This window comes from Bos taurus, chromosome 3 (genome assembly GCF_002263795.3).
Source record: "Bos taurus isolate L1 Dominette 01449 registration number 42190680 breed Hereford chromosome 3, ARS-UCD2.0, whole genome shotgun sequence".
Classification (NCBI taxonomy): Eukaryota; Metazoa; Chordata; class Mammalia; order Artiodactyla; family Bovidae; genus Bos; species Bos taurus.
In genome coordinates, this window is record NC_037330.1 from 14,639,832 (window position 1) to 14,662,558 (window position 22,727).

Genomic DNA, 22,727 nt, shown 5'->3' on the forward strand with positions numbered 1-22,727 from the left:
GGGGACCCAGGTTCAATCCCTGGTCAGGGAACTAGATTCCACACGCGGCAGCTAAGACCTGGCACAGCTAAATAAGTTAATTAAAATAATGTATAAATTAACTTAGAAAATGAAAATAATCCTTATAAACTTTGAAATAACATTGGAAAGTGCTGATGCATGTCAACTGAGTAAAGGAGAATTAAAGTTTAAACCTCGGTGAGGTCTTAACTATGTAAAGTGTATGTTCAGGAGGAAAAAATAATCTGAAGGAAAATCCATCAGGGGGTTGCCTCTGGGTGACTGAAAAGGGATGATTTCTTTTTTCTTCTTTACATAATTACTTGTGTTTTCCGTTTTACTACAGAGTATGTGTTACATGTTAACTGCTGCTGCTGCTGCTAAGTCGCTTCAGTTGACTCTGTGCAACCCCATGGACGGCAGCCCACCAGGCTCCCCCTTCCCTGGGATTCTCCAGGCAAGAACACTGGAGTGGCTTGCCATTTCCTTCTCCAATGCATGAAAGTGAAAAATGAAAGTGAAGTCGCTCAGTCGTGTCCGACTCTTAGCAACCCCATGGACTGCAGCCCACCAGGTTCCTCCGTCCATGGGATTTTCCAGGCGAGAGTACTGGAGTGGGGTGCCATTGCCTTCTCCGTACATGTTAACGACAAGAACCAAATCGTTAATAGTCATGTGCGGTCCGCTGAGAGTCACATGAGGTAACCACGTGTGACGCACCCGCTGGGCGGAGTTGGAGCTACCGATTCGCCTGCGCGGTCAGCTTGCCCCAGGTTTCGTGGACCTGCCTTACCCTCTGCCTCGCTCAAGAGCAGGGACGCTGCCTGCTAGCCCGGCTCTCAGTGCTTCCTGCGGAGCCCCTCAGTGTTCAACTGCCGGGGAGCCCACGCCGTGAGCGGGGCTCTGGCGCCCCCAGGTGTCACGTCTGGGAAGCCCATTTGGACGGTCCCATTTAGAAAAGACGGGAACTCCATTGATGCCCAAGTCCCATATTCCTTGGGACCCCCAAGTCCTTGCCTGGGACTGAGAGAGAAAGGATTTCCTTCTTCAGAACCACCCTCCCCAGAAAAGGACCGCTTCCTCAAGTCCATGCACTATCCTCTCTGCATCCCTTTCCTGGAGGCACCTGGCTTGAGCCCCTAGGGAAGCAGGACTTTCCAGGTTTTTCTCATCTCATTCATTTTGCTTTCTCCAATTCTTTTTCCCACAGTCCCAGGCATGCTCTTTTTCTCACTAACTTTTGACTGCGGGCTCAACTCATCTGCCCCAGGAAATGTAAACTTACATTTTATCATCACTTTTTTTTTTTTTTTCCAGAAGGGGAGCATAATGTCACAGAAGCAGGGGTCTGCAGCCGGGACCCTGGGTTCTCTCTGCCATCTAGTAGCTGTGTGGTCGTGTCGAGTTAACTCTGAGCCCGCGTTTCCAGGGACAAGACGGCATGAGGGTCAAATGAAATAGCGCAGAGATGCTTTGGAACCTATAAAAGGCCAGAGGAGGGTTGGTCCCTGTAGCTCATTTTCCCTGCTTGGGGTCTTTTCCCTCCATCTGGTTTCCTCATTCCCCTACATTAGAGGCCTCCCCCTGAGGCTCCTACTCCACCTGACCTGTCCCTTTGTCCCCAGCAGTCCACTGGAGTGTAAGATCCCTGAGAACCCTGAGTACACGGTCTTGTCCGTTTCCCTGTCTCTGAGCTGAGCACAGTCTGGCGCAGACGGACATTAACTGCCTGCTTGCAAAGTCAGACCAGCCCCTTTCTGGCCAACTCCCTCCTCCCCATCTGTCCTTGCCCCGGGTCCTGAGACGTCACCCCCCTCAGACTGGGTCTATATCATCATGTGTCTCAGTATTCATGCTGAGCTCAGGGTCCAGCACGAAGAAGGTTCTCGCTAAGTGCTGGCTGGTTGAAGGAAGTCAGGAAGGAAATGCTTGCCCTCAGGCTCTGCCTCTCTGCGACTCGTGGAGAGAGCCCCACCCTGGGTGGGCAATGCTCATGTCAGAGCGTCTCCCCAGCAGCCACCGCTGGGTGCCCAGCTGTGCACCTGAAGCTCTCCAGTCTTTGTCTCCCCAGGGGAGGCTGGGCGGCGTGAGGATGCAGGTGACCGAGTGACATGTGTCAGACCCTCAGAAAACACACAAGGACACCCACCAACAAAGACACCACGGCAGCCAGGGATAGAAACAACTAGTGTATTGATTCAGGGAGGAGAGAAGGGGTGCAGATGGGAAACGGGAGGCAAGGGGCTCCTTAGTGTTTGCTGAAACCCGCTGCCGCAAGCCCTCCACACTTCCTCGCCTTCCTCCCCTTCGGTGGGGCCCCAGCAGGCTCTCCCCTTTCCTAGTAGGCCTCCCTCTCCCTCATCCCCTACACCCACGTGACCTTGACCGACCTCCAGTAGTGACTGGGCAGAACCCACCCCTGGCTCTAAAGCTAGGTGAAGGCAGGCTCAGACTAACCTTTCTTCCCCCTCCTCTACCTCCCGCCTCATTCCCATCTCTTGTCTAAATAACATACAGAAGAAGCAAACGCAGCTGGGACCTGGGAGAATCGAGTCACCCCGGGGTTGGGGAGAGGAGGGGACGGGGCAGGCAGGCGGAGGAGCCTCTGCCAGGGGTCGTGGAACGATGGGGGCCGGCCCAGGGATGAGGCTCAGCCCTCCTCCCTTGGAGGCTGGCGGAGCAGACTCCACACCTGCCTCTCAGGCACCATGTCACGGGGTCCCCGGGATGGGGGTGGCGGGCAGGGCAGAAAAGCAGAAACGAGGCTTTGTAAAAGCAGCCCCTCTCCTCGGCTCCCTCTTTGGTTTTAAGGCAGATACGGAGTTTCTCGGAAGCAGGGAGAAAAGGGGGGGAATTGAGATAGATGCGCGCGTTTTTTTTTGGTTTATGTTTTTCCTTCGGTATAAAACCACTGTAGAAAATAACTTCTCTTAGAAAAACAAAAAACAAAACATAGAAGAAAAAACAAAGGGCTATTTTTCTTTGGCTTCGAACCCCTTCCCGTGAGGTGCAGGGCAGGGGTGGGCATGAGGTGAGGAAGAAGCATGGGCTTCCGCCCCCACTCCTGCCTGGCAGGTCCCAGGTTACATGATGCTGCAGTTCTGGGGGCTCTAAGAGAGAAGAGAGACGGGGAGAGGTGTGAGTGGCAGTGCTGGGCCGAACCCTCCCTTCCCCTCTTAACCCAGCCCCGCCCCTGCCCTCCAATCTGGGGTTCAGACAGGAGGGGCAGGACGCAGGAGCGGCAACCCTCTAGGATCATGGGCTGCGGGGAGGAGGCTCCCACTCCCCCGGGCTGCGGAAGAGAAGGCTCTCCCTCCCACGGGGCAGCCTGGCCCTAACCCTGGAGGACTAGGGTCCTCTGCCCGCCGGGGGTTGGAGACAGAGGGCTGACTCACCTGGGTTCGGGGTCTGGAGTTGCCCAGGAGGTAGGAGCGGGTGACCAGGCTGTCCCCGAAGCTGCCACCCCCACTGCCCCCCACACTTCGGTAGCTGCGAGTGACTGTGACACTGGAGGCGGAGGAGCCAGAGGAGATGGATCCGCCCACCTGGGCTCCCGAGCTGGCAGACGCCTTGTCTGCGGGCTGCCCGCAAGTCCCGCACAGCACGGTGCGCGAGCGCAGGTTGTACTCGGCGGGGTCCCCCGAGCTGCTGCCTGCGTGGGAGCCCTGAGGAGGGAGACAAGGCTCAGGCCGGACGGCGAGTCTGGGACTGACCGCTCAGGCCCAACACCCAGGCTCCGCGCTCCGGCAGGGTCCAGGCAGAAAGGTGGGCTTCTGTGCTTAAGTAACCTAACTGGTGGGTGGTATAGGGCTTGTTGGGTCGGGGCTGGGCTGGGAAGAGGGGAAGGGAAGGACATGACAGGGGGAAGGGTCAAGAAGACTTGGGGACAGGCAGGAAACAGGAGCTGGGTCTTTGACTCTTGTCTTAGCTACTCTAAGCTTCAGAGGGAAAGGACAGTGAGCAAGCTTGTAGAGCGGCAGGCATAAAAAATTAACTGGGGAGGAGGGTAGGTGAGAGAGACCCTTCTCCCAGGAAAAGTGGGGAAAATGAGAGGCCATGCATGTGACTAGGAGGGGGAGGAGACAAGAAAGGAGATGCATGCAACAGAAGTGGCGGGGAGAGAGGCAGGGCTGTGGGCCCCACGTCTGTCCTCCCTTCTCTGCCCTGGGGGATAAATCCAGACTCTTGTCCACCGCTCCCATGGGAAGACTCATTGGCATCAGAAGTTCCCACTCCCTTCCTTACCAGAGTAGGGCACCCAGACACCTGGGTTCCCTGTTCAAGGTATAGGGAGGAGAGAGAAGAAAAGCCAGGGCAGCGAGTGAAGTTCCAAAATGTTCTTTAATGAAAAGACTTTCTGGCAGGGGGAGGCCAGGGCGAGGGTGTCCCCAGGCCTGGCTGCGTGCCCTGGCGTGGGCTGGGCCTCAGCGGCGGCTGCCACTCACGTGGTGGTGATGGAGCAGATCGTCTCCATCCTCATCGTTGTCGTCCTCGACCACGATCACTGAGCGCACCAGCTTGCGCATGGCCACCTCCTGCCGCAGACACAGGACAAGGCCGAGGGTTAGGGGCTGCGGGTCGGAGAAGGGGTGTGCAGCATGCCCACCCCAGCAGCCTCCAGGAGCCTGCTCGCGTTCTGCCCCCTGTCCCGGCTGCCACTAGCTCTGTCCTCCAAGGCGCTGGAGGTAAGAAACTTGTTTCTACTCCAGGGGCATGCGCAAGGTCTCTGGATAGGAGCGTGATCTGCCCTTAACCATGCTCACTGTCTAACCCCCACCCCTCCTGCTGCTAGGGGAGCTATCTCTGGGTGGAGAGTTTGGGGCCTGGGAGAAAGCGGCCCTGAACTGGGGTGGGGGCAGCTGCCTCCAACTCTGGCCACGGGGGAGGCCTTGTCCAGTCAGAGGCCAGCCCGCAGCATACTCACTTCCCCAGTGGAGTTGATGAGAGCTGTACGCAGGCTGTTTCCGCAGCCCCAGGTGTTCTGAGCCTTCCACACCAAGTCAGTAGGGGGGCTGTGGGTGGCCCCAGCTCCTGCAGCCCAGATCTGGGGGAGGGAGAATTCAGTAGAGAAGGGCGCTCACGCGCCAGCACCCCCAGCCTCAGGCCAGCCCATCCCCACCCGAGGCCACCCCAAACACCTGGCCACTCACCGTCACCACCTGCCCGGCCTTCAGAGTGAACTTTGGTGGGAAGCGGTAGGTCAGCAGGGGGTCATCTCCATTCTGGCGCTTGATCTGCCAGTTGCCCATGGACTGGTCCTGCCCAGGAGGTAAGGGGCAGGTGAGAGAGGCTCCTTCAGGCTCTTAGAGGGTTTATCACCTTCTATTCCTCCCCTCACGGCTCTCCCGGCTCAAGGATCAATAACAGCTACGTCTACAGGCACTTAGGCTGTACCAGACCTACTCAGTCCTTTCATCTTCCCAAGAACTCAAAAGTTAGGGACTATTGTTCATGCCTGTTCTGCAGATGACGATGCTAGGAGAGGTTAAATACATTGCCCAAGAAGGTCTCACTGCACTGATGAGTCCTGGGGCCAGGACTGGAGGAGATACCCACACTTGCCCTGGTCTGATGTGAGGAACAGCCCTCCCCGCAAACTCCATCCCTTCACCTTCCAGGTCTTCTCCCTAACCCGACCTGGGAGGCCTACCTCGTTGGACTTGTTGCGCAGGCGCACGAACTTGCCTTCCTCGTCCACCTCCTCCACGGCCACGCGCCCGCTGGTGCGAGCATGCTGGGAGAAGCTGCTCCGGCTCTCGGTGGACTCCAGCTTGCGCTTTTTGGTGACGCTGCTCCCACTCTGTGTCTGGGACGAGTGGGAGGAGGCCCGGCCTCGGCTGCGCTGCGAGGTGGGACTAGGGGACAGGCGGAGCCTGTGGAGGGGGAGCAGGGTGAGGGGGCCTCGTCAAGGCGGGTGGCAGGCAGGCAGGAGGCAGCAGCCGCTCCCTGCCTCCCCCGGAGCCCACCTCTCCTCCTCGCCCTCCAGGAGCTTGCGGTAGGCGTGGATCTCCATGTCCAGGGCCAGCTTGATGTCCAGAAGCTCCTGGTACTCGTCCAGCTGCTGTTGCATCCTTGCCCGCATTTCCGCCATCTCCCGCTCCTTGTCTGCCAGCAGCCGCCGGCTGGTGTCGCGTTCACGGGCCAGCGAGTCCTCCAGGTCCCGCAGCTTCGCTTCCTTAGCTGCCAGCTGGGTGAGGGGGAATGGGGGTCTGGTGAGCTCTGAAGGTCCCCGAGTATGGAGAGGTAAGGGATAGGGGTAGGGGCACCCCCCCGGGCACACACCACCCCCACCACCCCTGTCTTCAGGTTCCCATCAGAGCCTTTCATGGGCTCTAATGTGGCTGTGGCTGGCTGGCAACTGGGGAGTCCTTCTCAACATTCGACTGAAATCTCTTAATCTGAGGCTAGAACCTATCTCCTCTGCCACAAATGGCACAGCCAGCTACAATATTGATGCTGTTAACACCTCACTATGCCTGCAATGCAGGAGACCCCGGTTCAGTCCTTGGGTCGGGAAGATCCCCTGGAGAAGGGAATGGCTACCCATTCTCCAGTATTCTTGCCTGGGAAACCCCATGGACAGAGGAGCCTGGCAGGCTACAATCTGTGGGGTCGCAGAGAGTCAAACATGACTGAGTGACTAACACTTTCACTCTTTTCCTTTCCACTTTTAACACCTCACGCTGAGTCTTGTGGCAGATCTAAGAGTTAGGGAGGACAGGAATGGTCTCTATATTCAAACGGGAAAAACCTAGGCTCTGAGAAGTGAAGGTCAAGCAGGTAGATATCAAGAGATAAGAGGTAGTCCTGGACCAGCAAACAGGTCATGTGACTCCAAATCCCGGGCTTCTTACTCAGTCTACGCTCCGGGGGCATATTCTGCGCCCTCCCCTGTGGGGAGGGGAGGGGCAGTGGGGGAGGGGACAAGGGGGAGGCAGTGGGCAGTGGCAGTGGGGGGGCGGGGCGGGGAGGCAGCACCTGCTTCTGGAGCTGGCTGAGCTGGGCCGAGAGGCTGTCGATGCGGATGCGGGACTGCTGCAGCTCCTCGTGGGCGGCCCCCGCCAGGTTGCTGTTCCTCTCCGCGGACTGCCTGGCGTTATCCAGCTGGCAGAGAGGACACAGGGTTAGAGCTGCAGGGACCGACCAGGAAGGAGGCAGGGACCCAAGAAGGACATCGCTGCTGCAGCCCGAGGTCCAGGGCAATCTGGGCCCCCATCCGCCTGATCTCCCACAGGACATCTCGGGGAGGGCAGCGGGGAGGGCTGCTGGCGACAGAGGCAGCACGGGAACCCGGGAGAAGGAGCACCTTGGCCGAATAGGTCTTCTCCAGATCCTTCTTGTACTGCTCCACCTGGTCCTCGTGCTGGGCCCGCAGCTCCTGCAGGGCATCCGCCAGCCGGCTCTCAAACTCTCGCTGCTTCCCATTGTCAATCTCCACCAGGCGCGTCTCGTGGCGGCGTTTGGTCTCACGGAGCTCCTGGAAGGGGTGGACCCAGAGACCAAAGTCAGAACTAGTCCTTTGAGGATGAGGCCCAAGAGGCTGAGCTCCCAACCCAATCCCAACGTGGAACAAAGTCACTGTGAGCTCCACTTTAACCTGGGGGCTGGCCACCACTCCCCCCAGCCCTCACCCCGACTCCCCATCACTAGTACAAGCCAGCCTGGCAGGGGAGCTCTGCACACAGCTGATACCCCAGCCCAGCTCTGACATCTTTCAGCACCCAGCCCCAGTCCTCCGGTCTGCAGGACACAGTTCCCACCTCGCTGTAGATGTTCTTCTGGAAGTCCAGCTCCTCCTTCAGGGTCTGCAGCCGGTTCTCAGCATCCACTCGTCGCAGCATCTCATCCTGAAGTTGCTTCTTGGCCTCGCCCAGGGCTGCCTCGAGCTGAGAGGAAGGGGACAGAGGTCAGGGAGAGGGGTCATAGGACACCAGAGCTGGAAGGAAGCGGAGAAGGGGGTCATGTCCAGCACCTCCCTTTATATGTGGAGAAATAGGCCTAAGGGAGCAAGAGCCTTGGATGCCCACAGAGGTGATAACGCATCTACTCCTTTGCAGTAATGACCTTGTATCGTTGCTGTGCTAATGAAAATATAGATAGTGCCTCCTCTCTCTATAGCTGTTATTTTGCTATAGCCACGGAAATATGCCCAGAGTACAGAAGGAACACGAGGGAAGGGACCAAAGTGTGCCTGGGGTGGTAGCGGGGGGCTTTAGGAAGCCCTCAGGAGTCTGAGATCTGAAGGACAGGTGAGTGGGCAGACAGGAGCAAGTGCAAGGGCGCAGAGGTACGAAAGCACACACATGCACTTCAGGCTCTTCGGAAGGCTCAGTACTGCTGAAGCCGAAGGATGGAGCCCTGGGGGCAGAGTGATGGCAGAGGTGGCTGGGCTGGAAGGCAGGGGCTGGGCCATGGATCCATGGATCGCACCCTCACTGCCACGAAAAGATCCTCTGAAGCTTGAGTAGGGGTGCACCTTTCTTAGATCTTCATCTTAGAAAGCACAAGCTGGGCAGTGCAGCTGGGAAGGGCTGGGGGCAGGGCCTGGGAGAAGAATGGCCCAGCCTTGATTTTCTGGCCAAACTGCTGGCTTCTGGTCTCTCCAGGGTGTACTATGGTGGCAAGGCCTAGCAGGGAAGAGAGCCCTGGACAGAGGCTTGGTGGCTGACTCTAGTCCTGACCTTGCTCTGAGTAGATGTGGCGGTGAGACTGGGAACAAGTCTGCTTCTTTGATTCTGCTCTCTAGCTTTTAACATGAGACTAGAAGCTGGAATGGAGAGCAAAATGTTTGAAAGTAAAGACCATCGTATACATTAAAAACATATGTCCATATATGATCAACCATCAGCTCCCAACTAGGGCTCTGTGGACAGTCTACACTCTTCTCTGATCTTCCAGAGAGGTCACGGCTGTCTTATAGCAAGGCCACACGGGAGGGATCCAGGGCCAGGCACAATTCATCTCAAAGTGAGATGGAAATGGCTTGTGGATTCTTTTAAATTCATGGTGCTAGACACCGTGGGCAGCAAAGGAGGAAGCACTGTACTCTGGATGGATGCAGCAACGCTAGGGTACAGGAATGGCTCTGATGCTGTGGGACAGGACAGACCAGGCGACTCCTGAGAATGCCTGGAGGGAGCAGTGAGTGTGCGTTTGCCGCAGGGACGAGTGTCAGCTGGGTCTCGGGTGGGCCTCACCTTGGCCACTTGCCCCCGCAGGTCATGCAGCTCGCCCTCCAGCGTGCGCTTCTCGCTGAGAGCAGTGCTCAGCGCGGCCTCCTTGGAGTTGAGCAGAGCCTCCAGGTCCTTGAGCCGGGCCTGGGCGGCCATCAGGTCTCCCTCCTTCTTGGAATTGCTAAAGAAGCCAGAGAAGAGTGGCTTTAAGAGAAGTCTGTATCCCTAGACAGAGTCAGGTCCCTCAGGGAGAGTGAGAAGTCCTGGGAGGTCAGCCACAGTACCTGGTTCTGCTATCCCCCAAGCTGCCAGGAGAGGGCAGCCTTGGGTCTGGTTTGCGGCTGCCCGCCTCTGGGGCTGGATTCCCACTTCTCCCAAGGCCCCCAAAACCCCTTTCCTGCTTCTCCACCCTTCCCATGACTCAGTGCTCAGGAACGTGCCTGGGGCCAAGGGCAAAGCTCGATCCCGTGAGATGAATGCTTTTCCCTCTCTCCCCTCCCATTCCTTCCCAAAGAGACAGAACCACCTTTGTCTCCTGCCCCTTCCCACATAGGGCCTTAACCTTCTCCCCCTGACTCCACCCACCTTCCATTCAGCCCAGCCTCCTCCTCTGCAGGGATCCAGACAGCCAGACTCCTAGCCCTGGGGTCTGAGTGTCCCTGACGCTTATCAGTTTGAGTGCTAGAAGTGTCAGTCACTTCCCCTAGTCCCTTTACACACCAGGGACTGCTGGGAGGGAAAGTTTGGTTAAAGCTCAGGGAGACCTGGAATGAAGACTAGCAGGCATTGTATTGACCATTCCCTTTCTCAGACCCAGTCTGGGTCCCCTGATGGGGCAGAGCACAAGGGTTCCAGCCTTCCCTCTCTCTGGGCCTCATCAGAACCTATCAACCACAAGCCCAGCATCTGGCCCCAGATGTGACCCCAGGCCTCCAGGTCCATTTGGGCTCCAGCCTTGAACCTCCACACTCCTCAAACTGGGTAAAGCTTTAACTAGAACCAGTTCAAACAGGAGGTGGCCTCTGCCACCTTCCTTCCCTTTCCGGGCCCCTGATTATTTCTGCTGGATAGTGACCTGGAGAGATAGAGGGATCCTATTTTCTTAAAGACCTCTGGGGAATGCAAGAACTTCCCAGTTGTAAGGATCCCTTCACCGATGTGTGGGGAGAGAAAGCACTAGACCCAGGGAGTGGAAGGAAAGAGCCCAGGGGCCTAGTCCCAGCTGCCATCTGCGACTCATCAGACTTCAAGCATGAACCCACTTGGGCAGATGGAAAAAAAGAAAAGCAAATGTGGGCAGGGGGAGAAAGAAATCTATCCTGGCAAGGAGAGAAGTGGCCCTGCCAACATTTTTCTCCTGCCACCAAGCCCTCGGCTCCAGGAGCCCCAGCAATTCAGTGTGAAGAAGGATGAAGAAGGCCCAGCAGGAGAAGCTCTGGACCTGGACGGAGGGCCCAAGACTGAGGCAGTGTGTTCCTGCCACTAGCTCATAAGTCTTCAATCAGAAGTCACCTCCCCTCCAACTGGGCTCCACTGTGAGAAGGAGAATGCCACCCAGACAGGCAGGGGAAGGACGTGAAGATCTCGGGGGAGCACCCCCAGCTTTGCTCTGCCCAGGCCTCTGGCCACATTTCAGAACAAGCTGTTTAGAGCAAGTGTGTCTGTCTCCTGTGAAAAGAGGCCCTTCCAGACCTGAAGGAGCTCTCCCCTCCTCCGTCTTAGCCAGAAAAGCTAAAAATAAAGTCAAAACCCAGCTCAGGTTTTGGCTGCCATCCGGCCCAGCCCCTGGCTGGGAGCACAGCCCCAACTTTCCATGACTTCAGAACTTTTCCGAAGCAGAGGCAGCTGCAGGGGGAGGAAAGAAGAAGAAGAAAAACCGCTGGTAAAGTGAAGCGACACGGCAGACAAAGATTCCGAGCTCCTTGGGCCGACTCCAAGGCTGGCAGGGACTTCCCAGAACAGGCCTCCCTGCCCGGCAGGCTAACGGCTGGGAGGCTCTCAGAACTTAGAGAACTGGGAGGAGCTTCGCATAGGTTTGCCTTAACCCCCTCCTTTTACAGATGAGGAAACTGAGGCACAGAGGAGGAAGGTGAGTGACCCCATGTCAAACAAAGCATGCAGCTCCGGGGACCCAGGCAGAGTCACAGTTGATTCTGGCTGCTGATCAGGACTCCTCCCCCTGCTCTTCCTCCTACTTAGCCACAGGTCTAGAGAGAACCGAGCCAGCAGGAGACAGGACTCCTGATCCAGCCAGCCCGAGCTGGGAGCAGCAGGACGGAGCACCATGACGCTTTCAGAAGACATCTCAAGGGTGTCTCTTCCCTAGTCCCGCCTCCACGGCCTCCTCAGACCCAGAGGAGAAACTTCAGAAGTTCTCCTTGGAAATACCTTTGCTGTGAGAGTGCCAGGCAGACGCTGACACAGGAAAATGCAGCTGCGTGGTCCCTGGCCTCGGGGGCTCATAGCCTGACAACTGCAGGATTTTGTCCTTCAATCTAGCCTCTTCAGTTAGGGCTGCTCCCAGAGGTGGGGTGGTACTAATACTAATACTATTAAACTAATATTAATACTAATAGACTAATACTAGTAATCATCTAAGGACAGCAAACAGAACTGACTGTGTACCCGTTATGGTTGTTGTTCAGCCACCAAGCGGTGTCCGATTCTTTGCTCTTAAAGACTGTGTTAACTGAATCGCCACAGCTTCCCCACTGAGACAGGTGCTAGTCCTAGGTGATGGAGGAAACAGGCTCAGAGAACTCTGCCCAGGGTGCCTCCGGGATCCTGCAGCAAGTGGGGAGCAGAGGTGTGAATGGGTGCTGGATGGCTTTCCCCCCACCACCCCCGCCCGCCCTGCAAAGAAATTAAGGGGGCGATTTTCCTTCCCCTCCTGGAGACTCTGATTAGCACTTAAAAGAGCTGCAATGAAAGGACCCAGACACACCCCGCAGATGAGGGAAGCCACTTGAGCAGAGAGGGAAGCAAGGAAGAGCCTTTGTGGTTTTTTCAGTCAGGCTCCGGGAGCTCCCCTTTGTGGGGAAGCAGCCGCTATCACCCATGGGCTTATGACTCAGACCTCAGGAGCCCTGTGGCCAGGGAGCCACACGCACCCCGCAAGAGACGGCTGCAGCGGGGGGAAGGCACAGAAGCCAGCGCCTCCCCAGCCTCCTCCTCGGTCTTGCCTGTCCACTAACTCCAAATGACATTGCTTCCTTAGTCGGGGTCCCCGGCCCTAACAGGGACTCCAAGCAGACACCGGCCAGGCGTCCAACCCAAGGGGCTGTGCTGCCTGTGCCCCAGTCCACTGGGGGCCAGCAATGGGAAAGTGGGGCACATGCTGCCCCACAGTGGGCTGGCAGGAAGAACAGGGTAGGGCAGGCAAGGGGAGCTGGGAAGGGTGGGACCCAGGGGCTCCACAGGTGACTCATCCTCCAGCAGACAATACCCGGGCAGGTGTCAGGAAATCCTCTAGCGCTCACAGGGGAGACCCTGGCTGTACCCACGTCCTGCCCAGGCCTCCGTGCCACGCCACAGGGAGCCCACTCTTTCCCTCCCATCCGCCAGGCTCCTCCAGCACTGGAGTGGGTTCATCCCAGTGGGCTCCTGAGACAAGAAGGGCTGGGCATCCTGTTTCTAAACTCTTCCCAGGTTGGCAAATCCGATCGCACAAGGCGGGAAAAGTTGGGTGGGGCAGGGCAGGAGAGCAGAGAGGAAAAGGCTAAAGCCTACGCACGAGAGCTGGGAGCGGGCTTGCGTGCTCCCAGGCTGGGGCGCTATTAGGCTGGAGTGATAGGGGAGCCGGGCTTCAGGGCCACTGCAGGGCAGGACTCTAGGGGCTTCTTGGACGGGGGTGGGGGTGGGGGGAAGCAAGGCGCCTGGCGCAGTAAAGGGGCTGCGTGGGCACTGTGCCAGGCGCTGACCTGCCGGCTGAGTCAGCCTCCTCAGCCCAGCTCGGATGCCAGATATGGAAGCCAGGGCGGCCACAGGCCTGTTTGGGCCCGGTTGCTGGGAGCAACTTGCTAGGCCCGGAGGGAAAGGCCCCCATTTCCTCCGCTGGGCTGAGGAACACGAGGCGAGCAGAGACAGCAGGCTGGGGCTAAAAATAACCAGTGGGCGGGGCAGATGGCCACAGGGGCAGTGGAAGAGCCGGGCCAGTCCGCCCGGGCTCCCTCAGACCCGCCCCAGTCCCCTCGCTGACCACGCCCCAGGCTCACCAGCCCTCGGAGTTCCCCATCGACGGGCGGAGAAGAGGGGGGAGGGGAGGCAGGAGCACGGAGATCCCGAGCCCCTGGCATTTCCTGCCTCACTAAAAACGGAGCCCCCTGTGGCCGGGCAGGGCAAAGCAGGGCTGGGTGTGCAGCATTGAGTTCCAGCCCTCCCCTCTCCTCCCAGACGTCTAGACCTCTTCCCAGGCTGACTCCCTGCCAGGTGATGGGGTCTCTCCTGTGGCCACCCCACGCCGGGCCCCCTCGTTCCTACCACTCTTTATTTTGTTCCAGCAACTCCTCCCACTGCAACGTATTCTTCCCTCCCTCCACCTGTCCAAATCCACACCTACCTCCTTCGTTTGAGCCCTGCCTCAGCCCTGTGCCTCCAGACCCAGCCACACCTCTCTCTCCTCTTCCAAGTCCGCTCAGCTGTTGTTTTACCTGCTGGTTTATTCTCTTTCCAGTTATAAGTGTGTCTCGGGGCTTTTTCTGTTTGTCCCCAAATGCCCTAAGGCCAGAAGATTCATATGCTCAAGGTTTCTAAGGGGGAACCTCCTTCTAGAACAATTCCTGCCCTTTTACAGGTGGGGAAACTGAGGCCTGCAGAAGAGTAGGCTCAGACCCTAAAACCCTGCCCACCCGGTCACCTGAGGACACTCGGAGCAGATGGAGACCGGCTCAGAAAATTGCATGACGCATGCAGGGCGTGCAGAAAGTAGGCAGAAACACCCAGGAAGAGAGCCCGCGAGACACTTGGGCTTCTGCTCAATGGCCAGGAGTCGCCCTAGGACCCAAGTGATGACACAGAGACCTAGCGAAAGAGCCCTCACAGCTGTGTGTGGGGCCACGAGGTTCCGCAGTTCCCTCTCCCAAAAGGAACCACTGTTGGGTTTCTCGGCTGGTCTGTGGGCCTGCCATTGCTCTCAGGTATGGGCAGGATGTGGAAGGGCTGGGACATTCGGTTCCGCACTCTGGCTTTCAAGGCACCAGCCCTCTCTGGAAAGGAGACCTTAAGGAGAGAAACTGAGAGGGGCTGGTGTTCTAGGGACTGAGAAGCCCCTTGAACCTTCCCCAGATGCCACCCTGTGCAAGGTCTGAATGTCTTACACCTGGAAAGTACATGGGAGGATCCCAGTACGGACCCCCGGACCCCTGACCCTCTCACCCAGGCACATCACCCACAGCAGGCATGGCTCTGCTTCCCCACGCCTCCCTTGGGCGTGACACCCACCACATATGCTCAGGGTCCAAGGGCCCTTGGATCCCCTTCCAGAGCCGCTAGGCTCCCAGCTGTCCTCACCCCAGACAAAGCCAGCTCTTAATTCCAAGCAAAGGGAGGGTTGGGATGGGGGAACTGGCTGGCGCTGAGAAGGGGGACAGGAGGCCTGTTGACATGTTCAGACGCAACTCCAGCAGAGTTGTTGGGCCTGGCACAGGGCCAGCCCTGAGTCACAGCTGCTGGGTGTATCAACGTGGCATTGTGCAGCAGCGGGAGAGGCCTGCAGTCCGAGGTCGGTGCGCTGGGGTCCTGGACAACAGGCGGCAGGCTTCCTGACTAACCGCTCCCTCCTGCCAAACTCCACTTTCCTTCTTCCTGGCCTGTCTCTCCAGAAATCATTCCTGTGTTGTCATAAAAATGCAGGCCAAGGCCTGGAACAGACCAAAAGAAGTCGGGGCCTGGAGGGGAGAAGGATGGCCTAGGAAGAGGTAGGAGGTCCTGGGTGTGGGAGGGAGGGAGGCCACTGGCCAACAGGCGGGACATGCAGGGGATCCCTACAAGAAAGCGATTCAGTTGTCCCTTCTTAGGATGTATTAACCTTCCATCTGGTGGCTCACGGTTATTAACCCTGACAACAGCAGGGAGAAAGTGGGAGCCGCACCCCAAGATGGAGAAAGGAAGTTGGGGAGGACCTAGCAGTTCTGGTCGCGCTGCATTCCAGCTCCAGCCTTGGAAGATGCAACGCTGTCTCCCAGCCAGCAGAGGGTGGCAGTGTCATCAGAGCTTCGGGAGGAGGAAGGGGGGGTGCCTTGGCAATCCCAAACATCCCCCTTTGAACTGCCAGGGACTGTGCTCCTGGAAATCAAGGGTCTCTTACTTCCCTGAGCCAGTCCCGAAAGGGATTCCTGTATTGTTCCCCTCCATCTGTCCCCGATCTGATTCAGATCCTCCTCCTCCTTCCTGCCACTCAGAAAAGTAGTTTTCAAAAAAGGCCGTCCCTCAGTCTTTCTTTCTCTGACTGGACAATTCAGGGTCTCCCGTCCACTCTCTACTCTGCCCTCTACCGTGACTCAGCTCCTCTGCTGGGCCTGGGATTTCGGCCAGAATTATTCCTGGTTTCGACAGGCAGGATTCAGGCTTCCTCACAAAAGGACAGGGGAGCGTGGCCCCCTACTCTGCCCCACCTCCTTCCCAAACTATCCCCTTCCTTGAGTGTTAAGGGACAAGACCTCCTCACAGCCCAGCCTCAGGCTGGGGGAGCCAGAATGGGGCAGGAAGAGTAGAAGGTGGGCAGTTCAAGGTCACCCTGCACCTCCCTCTGATTCCGGGCCATGCTGTCTAATCCCAGCCAGCACTAAGGTAAGAGTCCTGCCTGCCCCAGAGCCTCCACTTCTTCTCCAGCACAGGTCCATGGGACTCTCCTGCATGGTACAGCCTCAAGGGAGGTATGCTCAAAATATAGTGTCCTTTCCTACTAGTAATAAAAACAAAGTCTAAGCCAAGAGTGTAATGTCATAATAATAACCTGTTTTTCACAAACTTTCTTGGAAAAAGAGAGGAGGGTGTTAGTACTTTTAATTCCACAGCTTGTGGGAAATATTTCTATTGAGAATAGCATTGGCTATTAACTATTTTCACATTAATTATACCTGATTTTTATATGCATAGCTTGGTATTTTAGAGAACTGTTTTCGCACTTTGTGGGTCATGGTACTACTTCGGAACTGGAGGCATCTCTGGAGATCTTCCGCCCTAACCCCTTTCTTTTACAGCTAGGGAAATCCAGAGGTGGAGGGTGAATTCTTCAAGGTCACACAGCAGTTCAGAGGCAGGGCTAAGCCTGGAACTAAGGACACCGAAGGCCAGGGCTATTTTCACTGCCTCACACTACCTGTCAGTTTGTTGGTAGATCACCTTGCCTTTTGTTAAATGACAGGAGACCCTGCACCATCCCCCACAGAACCTCTTTCCCCGGCATCTCCAAGAATATTAGAGCTTAGCCTGTGTCATCTTCAGTTCAGGAGCCGGGGTTCGAGGGGCCAGGGAGGTAAGAATGGAATGAACTGCCCTGGACCTCTGGGCCAGACCTGGTCCTGGCTGTTGGAGCTGCTAAAGGTGGTCAGGGGCTGGGGAGGAGGGAGACTGGGGGGTGGGGGGAGGAGGGCACAGGGGAGCAGGGGGCACAGTGGGTAGGTAAAGCCATCTCCTCCCAGTTGTCCCCCCAGCTGTCCCTGCCTTCAGCCCTGACACTGAGCTACTGAATCACTGGGGATGGGCCTGGGAGTGCAGACAATGGGCACATTCCATGCAAGAGTAAGCCTCAGATCCCTGGAGGCCAGGGGATGTGCCAGGGACAGGGCATCAATCTTGGGAAGGCCATCAGCACCTTAGCAGGAATTACAGTCTTTCTTGTTTCTCTTGGTCTCCTCAAGCACTTACAGCTCAGCCCCTGGGGTTAACTGTACTTTCTTCTTTCCATTTGAATAAGAATGTGGACTTCAGGGTGAGGGGTAGCGTGGAGAAATGACAACAGCAGCACACGCAGCATCCTCAAAGGCCAGCATCCCCGCTATCCTTATATATCTGCCAAAGGGCACACTTTCTTACACATCCAGGGAGGCAATTCCCATGACAAGTCCCAAGACAGTCTCAAGACAGGAGTTACCAGCCTCTCACAGCTCATGATTCAGGGCCTGGAAGGGTCCTGGGTCTTTCCAGGTATGGGCTGTGGCAAAGGCTGTTGATCAAGTGATAACAGGCCCTGCAGGACGGCAGAACATTAAGGCAACCCTGGCCTCAGAGCAGAATCTCCAGAGTGCAGGGGTGCACTTCAGTCACCCCAACCCTACTTCCACATCCTCCAACCTGTCCCCGAAGCTAGAGAAGTGAGGTGTAATGATGTGTGTGTGTGCATGCTAAGTCACTTCTGTCATGCAGCCTTATGGACTGTAGCCCCCAGGCTCCTCTGTCCATGGGGATTCTCCAGGCAAGAATACTGGAGTGGGTTGCCATGCCCTCCTCCAGGGGATCTTCCCAACCCAGGAATCGAACTCCCATCTCTTAGGTCTCCCACATTGGCAGGCGAATCCTTTACCACTAGCGCCACTTGGGAAGCCCAAGGTTTAACGGTAGGAGCACTCAAAATGAGAGTCAGAAGACGCGTGCTCAAGTCCGGGCCTGTCACTCATTGGCTGTGTGACACGGGACAAGCCTTCGCACCTCTCTGGTTTTCCCTGTTCTTATCCTGATGAGAGCTTGGAAGAACCTGGGGCTGCAGGTCCCCGCGTGTCCTGACTGAGGCCATCATGTAAGGCGGGCAATTCAGGAAGTTGTCGGGCACCCAAGGCCTTGTTCGGGGGGAAGGGATACTTCTGCTTTGTGGGTCTGGGATCTCCCCACTTCTGACTCAGCCTTCCTCTACCAGTTCCGTTTGGGAAGACACAGACCCTGCCACCAACCCGCAGCCCAAGCCCGTAACTCTGGACTCTGCTCTAGAACTACCTGTGTGCACGGTCTGTCAGGAGCCCTGGTTCCAGACCACCAACTAAGGAAGGAGGCAGAAAAGGCTCCCAGGATGCAGTGGGGAGCGGGGAGCAGGGATGCAGACACTCAGGCCCCCACCCCTCCCTGTAAGACATCTGCTGTCTCCACCCTGTCTCTTGCAAAGCCACTGGGGTGGGAGGGAGGGGGGCAGTATCTGAGTCATCCACCCAGCTGTCCTGACTGGGATGGGGCCTAGCTCCAAGCCTCGACCCCAGGCCGGCCTTCCCTGATGCTTTTAACCTCCTCTTTCTTCCCGCGAGTAGGTGTTCAAAACCCCTGGGCTCCAAAATAAAGGATGTGAGTCTGTGTTTGTGGGCAGGAGCAGTGTTTCTGCTTGGAGCCTGTAACCCAGCCTGATGAGAGGGGGCCCCAAAGCCCTGGGTGTGGTCAAGGTACCCAGGCTGGGCCAGGAGTCACCACAAGATCTTACAGATAGCTCTGCATCCCAACCCAAAGCCTGGCCCTGAACTCTGAGCTCTAATTAAACATTAAACCAGACAACACCTTCTCTCTAGGCTTTAGTGGGAGGAGTTAGGACAATGCCTTTCTTCCTCTCCCAAATTCTTCGTGCCATTCTTCACCTCACCCTGAGCAAAGCAGACACAAAAGGGAGCAAGAAATCCTTGTTCCTCCCACTGGGGACATAGAAGGGGACAGAAACCCCAATCTGAGTCCTCTTGGTCTCCACCCAGCCTCCTATCAGCCTAGGATCCAGGTGTGCAAAACCACCCCACCTCTTCCGGAAGCCCAGCACCCCCAGCCAGGATCAGTGGGGGAGAGGAGAGGCAGGCAGCTAAATATAACAAGTACACACACCACCCCCGGCCCTGTCCCACGTGTGCGCACACCCGCCTGGTGTCCCAGACCGGGACAGCTGCACCAGGGGGCAGAGACGGACTGGCGTGGCTGGGTTAGCGAGAGACCGTAGACTCCACTCTTTCTGTTCCCTGATCAACACCTTCCCCAGAAAAAGACCTGCTAAGAATGCCCTTGGCAGGGACGTGCAAGGTAGTAGTTTGGTAGCTGGGTAAACTAGTTTAGAACACTAATCCTCTGGGACTCCCCTAGCTTGCCTCTTATCTGCCCTGTTAACTAAGTTATTCATATCACCAGTGGACAACGACAGGAATGATCCCTTTCAACAGAAATAGTCACTCTGAGTTCCCTGGTGGCCTAATGGTTAGGATTCCTGGCTTTGGATCCCTGGTCTGATCGGGGAACTGACACCCACCAAGCCTGGGCTTGAGGGTGGCGGGGGCGGGGGAGAGTCACCTGCCTGCCCACACCATTTCCACCTACTCTTCACTAGGGGATGATATATCTGCCACACCCACCGTGCCAGGGCTGGGGGCTAGCGAAGGGGTATAAAGACTGGCCAATACACAGCGCTTCTGAGAAGAGCATGAGCCTGGAGAAGACAACGCAAAGGGGAAGAAGGGGACAAACCATTACAGCCTCAACCAGGGATCTCCAAGCACCTTCAGTGCTCTCTGGCTGAGGTCTTCACAGAAAACAAATCCGTGGGGAGCTGAAGAGGGCCTAAACTTCCCAGCTCCAAAGGCCTTTTTAGAAAAGAGGGAGGAGACTAGTAGGGTGCGGTAGGGTGGGGCAGGGATGGGTAAGGTAGGAGGGGCCTGAGCCTTCCAACGGCTGGATTTCAAAAATGTCACAGTATTCCAGTAGTTTAATAAGGCAAAGAACAATAACCAAAAAAAAAAAAAAGTCCCAGTGGCTGAGAGGACGACCAGGGCAAAAGCTGCTAGGCTTGGCTGGGAAAATGAAAGTGGCTCACCCCAAGAAGGGAGGCAGGGAGGGACAGAGTCCATATCCTCCTCCGAAGACTCCAGGGAGAGGGTGAGGGTGTGGAGGTGGGGAAGGGGAGGCACAGACCTGGGCATACATAACACAACTTCCTGAGCCGGGAGCCTCTGCCCTCGGTCTCCCTCCCTCCCTTGCATTCCTGGGCCAAGCAGGCCAAGGGCTGTGGGAGCTGCGGGGGAGCGGCTCTCCTGGAGCTGATCGGTGGGCCTGTCAGAGGCCAGGGGAAGTCCCAGACATGCAGGGAGTAAAGGAGCACTTCAAAACTCTTAACAGGAACCCGGGAAAGGGTTGGGCAGTGGGGACCATCGCCGTGCCCCTGCAGGGGGAAAAGGCGGGCACCCGGCTTTGGTGACCTCTCTCTGGCACCACTGGACACCTCCCTAAACAGCCTAGGAGCTCTGTTTTAGTGGGAGTCATGTCCTCAGAGCCAGGCTGGGCAAAGTTGGCACGGTGCCAAGGCTGCCAAGAAAGTTCCAACAGGACCCCTTCACCCACTCCTAAGTGTCTTGGGTGCCTAGATGTCTTAGACCTGGCAAGGCCAGTTCAGCTTTGCTCAAGGCCCTCTCCCAGGCCCCAAATAACTGGCAAATCCCACCCTGACAGAATGTGGGCCTGCCACCAGCTCCTACTTGGCCCTGATGAACCCCGCCATTCCTTATATACCCCACCCTCTCCCCGAGACCTCTCCCTTCTCAGTCCTGTCTTGACAATTTCCCTTGGCACTGCCAGGCACTCGCTGGGGGCAGTTCCGGGAGGGAGGAAACTATACGGGCAAAGTTATCAACCGCCTGGAGCCCGGGCAGGGGCGGCAGTCCGTCTGCCCTCGCTGCTCCTCCCGGCCCCACGCCGCCACCTGGGGCACTCACCGTGCCTTGAGCTCCTTGAACTCCTCTCGCACTTTGCTCAGCTCCAGCTGCAGGCGGGCGCGCTCCTTGGCCACCGAGTCAAGGGTCTTGCGGGCATCCCCCAGCTCGGCCTCGTAGGCGGCCTTTATGCCAGACACCTCGCGGCTGACCACCTCCTCAGACTCAGTGATGCGAAGGCGCAGACCTGCATTCTCCGTTTCCAGCGACCGCACACGGTCGATGTAGACAGCCAAGCGGTCATTGAGCTCCTGTAGGTCTTCCTTCTCCTGCAGCCGGGTGATGCGGGTGGGTGACAGCGGGGTGGAGCTGGCCTGCGCCCCGCTGCGGGTGGCGCGCCGCTGGGACGGGGTCTCCATGGCCGGCAGGGTGGCAGCACTGCCCGAGGGGCAGAGGTCCCGGGAAGGACGCGGGGCTCAGGCCGAAGGACAGAGACTGCTGGGGTAGGAGCGCGCCGGCCGGCTGGCTCTCGGCTGGCTCCTGGCAGGCTTGTGGATCTGGGCCGGGCGCTGTCAGACCTCGGGATCTGGGCTGGCCGGTGTGGATGCGGAGCTCCCGCGAACACTCTGAGTCACCGGCTCCTGGGCAAAGGCTCTAATAGGTCTAGGGAATGGGAGGAGGGGCCACTCTCTTAAAGGGGCCGTCGCTTAACCACAGGGGTGGGAGAGGGAGGGCTGAGCAGGGGAGACGACTGCCCTGGGTAGGGCCCCACCCTCCCTCAGGCACCCCCACGTGCCTGGGGCTTCCCTGAAGCTCGTCTCTAGGTCTCTACCTGCTCAGAGATCCAAGCTGAAAGCTTGCTCCCACTGCCTCTGGCCTTAGAAGGGGTAAAGGGCAGAGCCAAGGGGTCAGGCTGGGTGGGTATAGGGCAGAGCCAAGGCGTGATGCTGGCTGGGCAAAGGGCAGGGGGAAGAGGCGCAGTAGGCACAAAGCAAGGGAGGGCACCAGGCAGGCAGATCCAGGAAAGTGGGGGGAGGTTGAGGCTGGTGCCCATGAGGGTGACTCACTCTTCCACCACTGGCCCCCCTTTTCCTCCCCATAGTAATAGTGAGTCACCCCTACCGCCCCCCCTCCATGAGTGGGCAGTCCATTCAAAGCCGCATCTCAGTATGCCAGAGTGGGGTGGGGAAATATGCCTGGGTTCCCTGGGGTGGTTGGAGGGAGGGCTGCCACAAAGTTCTGGATCCTGAGTTCCTTATACACCCTCAAATTCAGGGTGGGGACCAGAGTTTGGGGTCATTCTTTTCCTATCTTCTGCCCCAGGTTAATCTCCTTTTGAAATCAACCATTGGATCTTAGACCCAAAGAACAACCCCCAGGCCCCAGAGGAGGTCAAGAATAGGACCCAAGTACTGCCCACCCCGTCCCCTTCCTTTGGACCCAAGCAGTCGGAAAAAGAGCCTGCCTGAGGTTCCTCCCAGCTTTGGTCCCTTTCTAGTCCTCAGCCCAGCCCAGCCCACCCCACCAACCCCAGGACTGTACTTATTTTTTTTTCCAGGACTGTACTTATTTTAATGGATAATTTAAAACAGATACCAGAACTGTGCATGCATTCATCACATTGCCAGGACACCAGGTCCCAAATTTTTGTGGTTCCCAAAGGGGCCTGAAAGGGGGAGCAGGGCTGGGGGCTGGACAGCCAATGTTGGGTCTCTATCCTGGTTTCAGCCAGAAAAGGGGGGTGATGGGGGTGGAGACAGCAAAGACACCCACAACCTTGCTGACTGCTGGGCCAGCACTGCACTTATCTCCACATTCCTCTCTGGCCAGGTCTGCTTTGCCACTGGCTCTGGGGAGGGGCCAGGCCTTCTCACAAAACAGGATCATCCAAGTCCCTGAGCTTCCCCACCCCAGGCTCTGGAGCTTCATCCTCAGGACTCACGGGAGACCCCTTTAATCA

General features: G+C 57.3%; 1 protein-coding gene across 2 annotated transcripts; it reads right to left on the reverse strand.

The window, feature by feature from the left end:
* Nucleotides 1-2,176: 2,176 nt before the first annotated feature.
* Nucleotides 2,177-21,395, reverse strand: LMNA (lamin A/C). Of its 2 annotated transcripts, XM_005203621.2 has the most exons (12): nucleotides 20,831-21,395; nucleotides 9,198-9,354; nucleotides 7,761-7,886; nucleotides 7,307-7,477; nucleotides 6,979-7,104; nucleotides 5,967-6,187; nucleotides 5,651-5,873; nucleotides 5,151-5,258; nucleotides 4,925-5,044; nucleotides 4,446-4,535; nucleotides 3,396-3,665; nucleotides 2,177-3,110 (listed from the first exon to the last, which is right to left on the reverse strand). In XM_005203621.2, exons 1-12 carry the CDS (start codon nucleotides 21,184-21,186, stop codon nucleotides 3,084-3,086), a joined length of 1,995 nt encoding a protein of 664 aa, XP_005203678.1. In that variant the 5' UTR covers nucleotides 21,187-21,395; the 3' UTR covers nucleotides 2,177-3,083. The 2 variants fall into 2 exon arrangements, with proteins under 2 accessions (XP_005203678.1, NP_001029225.1); NM_001034053.1 differs by lacking the exons at nucleotides 2,177-3,110; nucleotides 3,396-3,665 and having other exon boundaries at nucleotides 4,325-4,535.
* Nucleotides 21,396-22,727: the final 1,332 nt, after the last annotated feature.

Excerpts from the sequence above, each read along its gene's own strand:
- LMNA (XM_005203621.2), bottom strand. The coding sequence starts at position 21,186 with ATGGAGACCCCGTCCCAGCGGCGCGCCACCCGCAGCGGGGCGCAGGCC. Across the intron at positions 5,045-5,150 it reads AGGCCGGGCAGGTGGTGACG|ATCTGGGCTGCAGGAGCTGG; the intron begins GTGAGTGGCCAG and ends TCCCTCCCCCAG. Across the intron at positions 3,111-3,395 it reads ACTCCAGACCCCGAACCCAG|AGCCCCCAGAACTGCAGCAT; the intron begins GTGAGTCAGCCC and ends CTTCTCTCTTAG.